Genomic DNA, 11,041 nt, shown 5'->3' with positions numbered 1-11,041 from the left:
TAATAAAAGACCCTACTCGCTAGAACCCAAATCAATTAGCCATGGGAATTTTATCTTGGTTCAGTAGAGGCAGCAATAATAACAAAAAGGAAAACTCTCCGGTTGAAAAATCCGATATGAAACCCCAACCCGTGTCCTCCGAGGTACCTGGAATGAACGGAGCGATGGAGGTCCGACGACCCGCTCTGTCCGCCGACCTATCGGTTTTCGAATTCGGGTCAGTCGCCACCTCTGCCGACAAGGTCGCAGTGACCGGGTACTGTCCCGTTTCGGACGAGCTAGAGCCCTGCCGTTGGGAGATCCTGCCAGCTATTGGCTCGGATGCACCCCAATTCCGCGTGGTCTTTTGAGTTTGTTGATTTGAGAGAAAAGTATGAGAGATATTGTTTTCGAGCATAACTGTTTTCCAATCCTTTGTAGAAATTGGCGAACTTTTTGGTTCGAAATTAATGTTAAACGTTAGTGGAGACTTGCATCAATATTGTCTTTTTTTTTTTTTTTTAATTGTTCGAGGCATTATGTATAATAGTATCTCTGAGTACTCCTGCTATAGAAGATAGTCGCGCATATAAATGTGTCATCTTGTGAAAGCAAACCCAAAAATGGAAGAAGGTGACCATTGTAGTCATGTGCTACAAATTGGGTCCCGACTCTAACTTTTCTTGTACATTTATGTTATTCATTTTATGGAAGCATTATATGAACTTGCTGGAAGTTGTTCATGTATGTACTTCTGCCTTAAAATTGCATATGGGTATTTGAAAGTGCGCGCTCTCTCTCTCTCTTTTATAGGGTTATTAATTTATTTGCACTCTATTAATTATCTCCAAATAAAATTAATCTTCATTACTTACAAGGATCTTATTGATGCTTGTGGCATAATTGAACTGCAAATGCTAGGAACATGTCTATAGTTCTGTACTTGAGCAGGCTCCTATTATTTGTTGGACTTGTGTGAGTGTTTTGCATGCCTATATAAATAGGATGTGTTAATCTGGTGTACAATTTAATTTTGAATACGAGTGATTGCCGTTGCCTCAAATTATTGGCTTTACATGTCAGAAATACGGGTGTTGAAGGGTCTGAATACAGTCATTGTCACGAGCGCTACATGTATTTGAGGTTAATTTTGGGCTTTGATGATTAAGAGCATATTTGGTGAACAATCGGACAGTACTAGATAGTATAGTAGACAAAAGTTGTAACTTTTTGTACCTTATTAACACGATCTATTATTGTAAATCCACTTTACCAACCATTCCATAGGGTAGCGATTTAAATTTGGGATGAGATGGATTTTGTATGAAGTGTGTTCATTAAGTTGCTTGTTGGACTGTATTCTCCAAAAAAAGTGGCAATGTGAATGATATACTCTGTTTTTCATGGGCCGATTCTATGAGTAGAAAAAAGCTTGAAAATACAATATTATGTAGCCATTATAAAGGCTTGTAATTGTGGTGATGGCTTTTATAGAGACATTTGCGATGATCGCATACTGGGAGAGAAGATTGTTACATGTGATTATGCTGATGTTGACATAATGTGAACCATCTTCTTGGTGATTATTATTATTTTTCTTTTCAGTAAGTAAATCTTTCCAATGTCCTAGTTCACAAACCATGCTAATACTTCCAAAAATAGTTTGTAGCTGCATCTATTATTTTAATAGCCTGATGGTGGCAATAACATGATCTAGTATAAAAAACAGGGTTCTGCATTTTACTCATATCACTTTCCTACTAATTTTTTTAGCCATTGGATACAATATCTCTTCATCTCTTACTTGTATCAGAATATCTTGTTTGGCTGTAGAAACTTAAATGGTTAAATATCGCTGTTATCAGTAGTTATTTAACAATCACACTGATCTGTTGGAATTTGTTATCATTTTCCATAGTTGATGGTGCTATTACATTGTCTTCAAAGTTATCATTGCCTTATATGTTCCACTCTTTTTGTAAGAATCTGAAGAAGAAAGGTTCTAATTTGGAAGCATTGAAAATTGAAGCCAATTTGATGTCGGCACTGCTATCTTTGCAGAAATCTCTGGAAGCTATACTAGGATGATTTATGTCTCCCATTCACTGATGAAAATTTGAGGTAACTACTTGGGATGGTCCTTGTGTGTTGGTGTATGGAGTAAGTGGTTTGCCTGCAGAAGCTAAGATCTGGTATGAGTTATCTAACTAGTTATGATTGGGGATTTTTATCTGTCTTCAGTCGGAAGATACAGAGTGGAGGGAGAGCAATTTTTTACAGCCATTCTGTTGTCATTGGTGTTAATCTACGGTCTGTATTTACAATGTTAAATTCGGAGAGGAAAGGAGGATATGCCAGGGACAAATCATGTTTTGTTCACAAAAGAAACAGGAAAAATTTAGAAATGACACATTGTTTTCCATTTATTATTTATTATTATTATTATTGTTTATTATTGTTGTTTTTTATTTATTTTTTGTGTGTTTTTCAACTATATTTGTAGGTAATGGAGGTAAAAAATGGATCTTGTGTATCAAGTTTCCTTACTCTGGAATCTCAATATGTTGGAACTAGGAGCCAATTTTTGCCCATATATATTGTGTTATGATTATACACACAATAGATCAATACAAGTGTTCCATATTATCATAGCAATTATTGTGAGCTCTTAAAAGTATAGATTTTAGGATTTTTTTTGACTTGGTAATGTCCTAATTAAAATATTAATTGAATTTTTATTGTTTGTTTCCTAGTAGAATATGATTTGTATTGTTCTATGTACTATAAGAGTGATTTAATGTTCCTACTTGGGATATTATGATTTGTTAACCGTATTCTATAAATAAGAGCCCCCTTGTATTTTCTTGATCCCAATCTGTAAGATAGTCATAGATTTTCTTGGGTGTGACTTGGGAATTCTTTTTAGTGTTGTTGGTATGAATTATGAATTTTTCTTGGGTGTGCCTGAGGGTTTTGTGAGAAAAATTTGTCTACTATCCTGATCTCTTGTTCTCTTTGCGAGTTGTTCAAAAAGTAAAAATTGTTGGGTGTGGTGAAACTTAGAATATTATTTTTCGTGGAATACTTCGGTATTTAGGGTGTGTGAGAGATTTTACATGGTTATATAAATTTTTCTTATAGTGAAATATCTCTATTTTTAATGGCTTGTGGTTTCTCTCCAATTAGGGAGTTTTCACGTCAATCTTGTGTTGTTATTTTTCTGCATCTCTATATTATTTCGAAAACAAGAATCCTGTAGGCAAATCAAGGATTTGGTATCAATTCCCAACAGAGTTTTGGGTGATTACTAATCTTTATTTCTTAGTGACCACATATCAACTGCAACATGGTCTTGGAGAGTAATGAAGAAATTTTGGGGGCTGGAAGGTTGTCAACCAATGAGGAACAATTATTCGAGGTGATCTAAGGTTTGGAAGCTTGGAGATTGATCAATCAGAATCGGCTTTCAAGAATCAATTGTTGGGGTATTAATGAGTTATTGAACTCTTATGTGGCTATTAAATAGAAATGCAACACGTAAAAAACTGGCAAAGATCTAGTCAATAAAATTGTTTTTGAAAATTGTTATATTTCCTAATTCCTGAGATACCACTTTGGAAACTTGTGTTCCGCAGACGAGTCACAAGTATCTCTATGGCATTATGGGTGATCTACAGTGGGGCTCCCACACTAGCTTTGAAATTCAAGATTTTGTAATAGATTTTTTAATATTTTACACGAGATTTTCAAAAAAATTCCTTATAATCTTCATTTTTCCTGCAATTAAAATTTTGTGAAATTTGCCAAAATGCTCTGCCACCAAATGGCATCAAAAATTTCAGGCCCGAATGACTTTTTTCTTGTTATCTTCATCTGCTTTGAGCTTGAATATGCTTCCATTCCTCATTTTCTAGGGTTACAACAAGAATATTGTTGCTTGGATATGCATTTTTCATGTGGTGACTATTGATGATATAGCAACAGATTTAACCGTGTCAACTTCATATTGATGTATATGTTAAGACTTGATGTTTCATATTAAAAGGTCAATCTTTATTAAGAGGAGTAGCCCAATTCTTTATAAATTGATATATATTTTCATCTTTATTCGATGTGAGATTTCATCCATTAACATAATCCCGCAAGATGGTTACTCGTTTGAACAGACCAATCTTAAAATCCGTATGTTCATTTATTGAGTTTTAATTGGATCGAATCGCTCATTGAAGTTTAATGGATTTTGATACCATGTTAATACCCCCCACTTGAGATTTCGGGTCTAATTCAAAAATTGAAAATTTAGGGGCTCATTTGAGGGTTAATTAACCTTTTAGGACTTTGTAGCAAACTTACCATAAATTCTAATTCCCACGTGTTTTTTGGTTGAATTCTTGGTCAAACACTTACATAGAAAATTCTTGATTTATACTTGATTGACCAAACATAAGGTGATATGTAGTGTGAATGCATGAATGTAGGAATGAGGGAGAGAGACTTGCTCATTTCACAAATTTTAAGGAACAATTTCCACCATCATGAATTTTTTCGTAATGACGCATGTCTAATCTTTTCCTATTTAAACTCCTTATTCACATTCACATGTTACTGCTTACTATTATATTTTTTAGTCTAAATAATATACACATATAAACATTCATAAGCCGATATGGAAATTGTAGAGGGATCAAGTCTCTATTACTCTTTCTATCAAATTTCACAATAAGTACGCTATCTACGTTGGATTATTATTATATTATGAATTCCAAGAGAAATTAATATGGGTCCCATATAGTATGATATAATTATGATTATGTTAAAGGGACCGGAGTTTAGTAACGCTACACATAAGAATTCTTACCACCTATGTTCGGTAAAATTCTTAAAGGGGACCTGAGTTTAGTAGCGCTACATATAAGAATTCTTACCACCTATGTTCGATAAAATTCTTATGTCTCCATTATATTGATTATGATTATTATGCTCCTTTAAGTAATACATAATAATAATTCATGGCATATTTATTGAGATTTTTATAAATCTCATTTTATGATAATTCTCCCTTTCAGGCAATTGATAGTTCGAGACAGTTAACGTGCAGATGACTATGAGGTGACAGCCTGAATCCTTGACTATTCGAGTGTCACTAAATAAAACTTAAATTATTTCATAAGACCTAAAACAATAACTCGAAATAATTTTTTCTTCAACAAGTAAATAAATTGTAGTCTTATTATGTAGATGCGAAAAATAAAGAAAATAATTCCAATATAACAACTGAATTAGAAATTTAAAGTCGTGTTTTTAAACACAAAATAATTTATTAAACCTAGCCCCATTGTTATCTCCACGTTGATTGTCTCGAACCATCAATTGCTTGAAAGAGAGAATTATCATAGAGTGAGATTTATAAAATCTCAATAAGTACGCCATGAATTATTATTGTGCATAACTTAAAGGAGTATAATAATCATAATCAACATAATGGACAAATTTTTTTTACCGAGGATAGGTGCTAAGAATTCTTATGTATAGCGATACTAAACTCTGGTCACCTTAACATGATCATAATCATATCATACCATATGAACCCATAATAATTTCTCTTAAAATTTATAACATAATAATAATCCAACGTAGATAGCGTACTTACAATGAAATTTGAAAGAAATAGCAATAGAGACTTAATCCCTCTACAATTTTCACCTTGGCTTATGAACATGTATATTATTTAGACTGAAAAATAATGGTGAATGGTAATATGTGAATATGAACGGAGGGTTTAAATAGGCCAAGACTAAGCATGCATCATTAAGGAAAAATCCATGATAGTGAAAATTGTTCCTTGAAATTTGTAAAATGAGCAAGAATCTCTCCATCATTTCTACATTTATGTATTCACACTATACATTACCTTATGTTTGGTTAATCAAGCATTAATCAAGAATTTTCTATGTAAATGTTTGACCAAGAATTCAACTAAAAATATGTGGAAATTAGCATTTATGGAAAGTTTGTTACAAGGTCCTAGAAAGTGGATTAATCTTCAATTGAGCCCCTAAATTTTCAATTCTAATAATTAGACCCATAAATTCGGTTGCGAATATTATAATCTACCCTCCTAAAAATAAATATCTTCCTCGAAATTTACCTTGGAATTCCTCGAAGAGTTGTGGGTACTTAGCCTGTATATCTACCTCTCGCTCCCACGTGACCTCTTCAGCCGAGTGATTTTGCTACTGTACTTTTACTGCTAGGATCACTTTGTTTTAAAGGGCTTGAAATTTCTAATTAACAATTCTTATTGATACTTCTTTATAGCTTAAACCTCCCTGTAATTCAATAAACTAATGGTTGACCACATGACTTGGATCGGAGACGTATTTTCTAAGCATTGACACATGGAAAACGTCATGCTGTAATTTTATCTGCATAACACTTTTGTCTATCATGAGCATTTTTCATGCTGACGGGAATTTTTTCAATTGCATGCACTGTCTGCTCAATAATCTCTAGCAACCAAATCTTTCGCTTACCAACTTCATCCCAATAAACTAATGATCTACACTTTCTCCCATACAATGCCTCGTATGGTGTCATGTCAATTGAAGTGTGGTAACTATTGTTGTATGACAATTCAACTAAAGGTAAATGCTTTTTCCATTGTCCCCCAAACTTGAGGATACATGTCTAAAGCATGTCATCCAATGTTTGAATTGTCCGCTCAGACTGTCCATCCGTCTGAGGATGGAATGTCGTACTAAACTTTAGTTTAGTTCCTATAGCTCGGTTTAGACTTTTCCAAAAGTTCGATGTGAACCTTGGATCTTTATCCGGTACAATAGAAACAGGCACACCATATCTCATTCACATATAACTGCACGAACTAGTCCAAAGTAAACGTCATCCGAACCGACAAAAAATGAGCTGATTTGGTTAGTCGATCTACTATGGCCCAAATAGCATCGTGACCTCTTGCTGGCCTTGGAAAACCAATCACGAAGTCCATAGTTACATGCTCCCATTTCCACTCTGGGACTTCCAATAGTTCAATAACCCTCATGGTCACTGGTGTTCGGTCTTCACTTGCTAACACACCAAATATTTCTGGACATACTCAACTATATCTCTTCAAGTAACCATGAAAAAGATAATATTTTTTGGTACAAAGGTGATTGAGAGTTCAACACTAGTATATGCATACGATTAATAATATAAAAAACAGTTTGAAAGGCAACAAACCAAAAAGAAAGTGGCATTGCCGCTTGATGTAGTGTTAACCCAGTTTCGACAATATGTCAATGTTTGCACTCAGTGAAAACCACTAATTCTGGTGTGTGAGGGGAGATTTAATATTTTGAATGCCAAAATTAGAGAGTGGTTGACTAAGGCCTTGATAGCCTCAATCAGTGTACAGAGTTTTTATGGTTTTTCTGAAAAATAATTTCCACGAAAGTTTTGAAATGCTCAAAAATAACAGGTACTTTTGATTTTTTTCTTAAGAGGATAAACCCACGTATATTTAGTGAAATTGTCCACAAAAATAATATAATATCTGAATTGATCAAATGATAAAATAGGGGCTGGACCCCATAAATCAACGTAAATAACTTCAAGTGGATCAGTACAAGATATTGATGAGACACCAAATGGAAGTTTGTGACTTTTATTACAAAGACACGAGTCACAAGGAGACATGACAAACATAGACCTTGAAAGTGATAGAGATTGAGCTGATAATTTTTTTTTTTTAATAATGGGAGGAGATAAATGACCTAGTTGATGATTCCACGAGTCCATGAGAGCGGAAAAATTTGCAGATAGGTGGAGAGAGGGAAGCAGGCCATTCATAGATGTTTCCTTTATTCTGGCCTTGGACCAAGTATGCCCCTGTGCTCAAATCCTTCACAAGAAAATGGTTAGGAAAGAATTCAATTGAAGCATTATTTTGTTTACAAAAATGAGAAACAGAGAGCAAATTTTTTTTAATTAAAGGTGCACACATAACATCATGAAGGTGAAAAGTGGTTGTATGAGAATTAAGATAAGTGGAACCAATGTATGTAATAGGAATTCCATTACCATCACCAGTCATGATATATTTGTTACCGCTATATTCTGAATGTGTTGAAAGATTCTGGAGGTCAGAAGTAATATGATGTGACGTGCCAAAGTCTAGAACACAATTCTTATTTTCACCAAACTTATCACAAGTCTTAAAATTAGCTTGAGGCCAGTTTTACATCAATAGTGGTGCTGGATGTGAACAACAAAACTTGTTGTGTGACCAATCTGATCACATAATTGACAAACAGGTTTCTGCTGATTTTGGTCATAAGTTGTATGCCAATTGTGATTGTTTGGATGCCACTATTATGGAAACTGTGGATAGGCAAATGGATTGAAGTTGATATTTCTTGGACTTCTGTTTTGATATGTTTTGTTGACAAACTGACCACCAGGGTTGCTGCTTGAAGGTGTTTTGTTGGTAAACTGGCCATCTTGATTATTTGAATGATATCTAGTGTGAGAATTTCTGCCACCAAATTGCTGATTTCTTCCCTTGTTATTGAAAGATTTTTGACTTAGTTGAGCTGTGACGGGTGATTTTAACTTAGGAAGTTCAACTCATTTGAGAAAGGATTCGTGGTCAAGAAGCTTGTCGTGGAGTTCTTCAAAAGACAATGATGTATCACGAGCTTGAATTGCTACATTTATTTCTTTATATTCTGGTCCAATACCATTAAGTGTGTAAACTATGATCTCTACTTCAGTTAGATGATGACCAATCAAAGCAAGGTCATCAATAATAATTTTGAGACTTTGCAAATACGGAACCATAGATTTTCCATCTAGACTCACTTTCCTGAGTGATGGAAGAAAACCCAACATCTATGTATTGGATTTGTTGGCGAAAGTGGTCTTGAGTTTGAGCCATGCTTCGACAGAGGTGTTACATGAGTTAATAAGAGAGGCCACCATTCTAGCGACAGAGGCTTGAATTGCTTGACGAATAAGATGATCTTGTTGAACTCATAATTTGTGTGCAAGATTTGCAATAGATGTATTTGAACTAGTGTCAAGGATTTTTTTTCTTCTGTTGGTCATGGAAGAGATTTATCAATGTAACACATCAAATCATAACCAAGAAGAAGGTTGGTGAATTGAGACTTCCATGAAGCATAATTGTTATTTCTAGACAGTTTGAAGGATATCTGGGTGGAAGTATTGATAGATATTAGTTGTTGAGAAATTATGTTATTTCCACTAGAAACAATTACTGGGATTTTAGAGGGTAAAACGAATGAATTAGCCGTAAGATGGACTTTTTGGGAAGGGAAAAGAAGAGGAGAAAAAAAACAAGGGAAGGTGATTACTCTTGTCTATGCAAGAGTGTCTCTGATACCATATTAAGATTTGGGGTTTCATCTTAAAATGTCAACCTTTGTTAAGAGGAATGACCAATTTTTCATAAATTGATCTATGTTTTTATCTTTATTCAACGTGGGATTTCATCCCTTAACGGTATATCCATTAAAAAGTCACATAATATGTCAATTAACCATACAATTGTAAATTTCTTCATTTCTTCAAGTTTAAATTTATATATGAATTGATAATTGAAATTAGCAAGGGTTGTTGCAATAACTTTCTATTACTTGTAAACAATTGTTGGAGGAAAACGCATAAATGTCGAAGGCGTATTTTACAAAAAAAAAAAAAATATAAATAATTGCAGTATAAACCTCATGTTTACAGGGTTAAGATTCTAGATATTAACTAGAAAACGACGATAATGTTAATTTAATTCATATAATTAGAATTGATAATGAAATTAACTATTATTTATCTAGGAAAATAATTAATCAACTACCTCATAAAAGTTTTCAAAGCATGCGATTTTTGTTTTATTAGGAAATTAGATAGAAAAACCCAGACATTATCCGGCCTCCAACGCTGGAATAATATTCGTAGTTTGGAATTATTGTTTAATTAGATTTACAAGGATTTATGTCACATTATTTTGTTTCCTGGCTGATCAATTATTTGAAGAAGAATTCAAATTAGATTATGGAGAAAACTTTGTTGCAAATCCATTAAAAGTGTCTGTTTCAATGGAAAATGAAGTGGTGGCGGAACAATACCCTTCTATCTGTCTGGTGGCGTTCGGCGTTCCGACTACTCCGTCAAATATGTGTGACTTGAAAAACGAAGGCGGGGCTTCCTCCCTCATTTTACCTCCGGCGTGAGAATTAGTTTATAGACTTGGAAAAAATGCAATTGGAATTCAGATGACTAAAAAGAGAGAGAGAGAGATCCCCTTACCTATATCACATATGGGGTATTTATAGATATTGGAAGCTGGATAACCGCTGGGTGTTCGTGGTGCCACGTGTCCCACGTTGGCATTCCCACTACCCCCACGTGTTGAGTGGGGGGTCTTTAACTTCCCGTTTGGAGGTTGCGCCCGTATTAACCGCTATGGAACCTAGTCAATTCACTAGAGGATTTGTGGTTAAGTGTTTGGATAATCCTATAGGCAATTCCATGCCAGTTGAAAACTTCGCGTAGAGGTAGAGCGACCTTGGGGAGTCGACGACCTCGCGTAGTAGTAGAGCGCTTTCTGGGGGTAGTGATAGAGCGCCCCTAGGAGGGTCGACAGCCTCGAGTAGTGGTAGAGCGCCCTGTGGGGATAGTAGTAGAGCACCCCTGGGGGGTCAGTGGCCGTGCATGGTGGTAGAGCACCACTTGGGGATAGTGATAGAGCATCCCTTAAGGTTCGGTGGCCTTGCATCGAAGTGCAGCGATCCATCTTGCTTGTCACTGAAGGTGGCTTCCTCTACCAACCTATATCATTAGCCGCCTACCTCTTGTCGATGTTTTCGGCAAGGGGTAGCAATTTTCCTTATTCGGGTTGGTTTGAATTTTTTTTAAATGATAAATGAGTAGTTCGCATTAACAAGTTGAGCAATGCAATCGAAATCAAGTAGCAATTTTACTGTACACATGGCACCCCATCAATGGTCTTAATGTTGGAGGGAATTCCCCCCCCCCCCCCAAAGTT

The 11,041-nt window shown here is 35.1% G+C and overlaps 1 protein-coding gene across 1 annotated transcript; it reads left to right on the top strand.

The window, feature by feature from the left end:
* On the top strand, positions 1–479 carry LOC111411690. Its single transcript, XM_023042246.1, has one exon. The coding sequence runs from the start codon at positions 42–44 to the stop codon at positions 348–350; it is 309 nt and encodes a 102-aa protein (XP_022898014.1). The 5' UTR covers positions 1–41; the 3' UTR covers positions 351–479.
* Positions 480–11,041: the final 10,562 nt, after the last annotated feature.

The sequence above is a fragment of the Olea europaea genome, chromosome 16 (assembly GCF_002742605.1).
Source record: "Olea europaea var. sylvestris chromosome 16, O_europaea_v1, whole genome shotgun sequence".
NCBI classification, from domain to species: Eukaryota; Viridiplantae; Streptophyta; class Magnoliopsida; order Lamiales; family Oleaceae; genus Olea; species Olea europaea.
This window is presented reverse-complemented; position numbering and strand designations above follow the sequence as displayed.

Excerpts from the sequence above, each read along its gene's own strand:
- LOC111411690 (XM_023042246.1), top strand. The coding sequence starts at position 42 with ATGGGAATTTTATCTTGGTTCAGTAGAGGCAGCAATAATAACAAAAAG.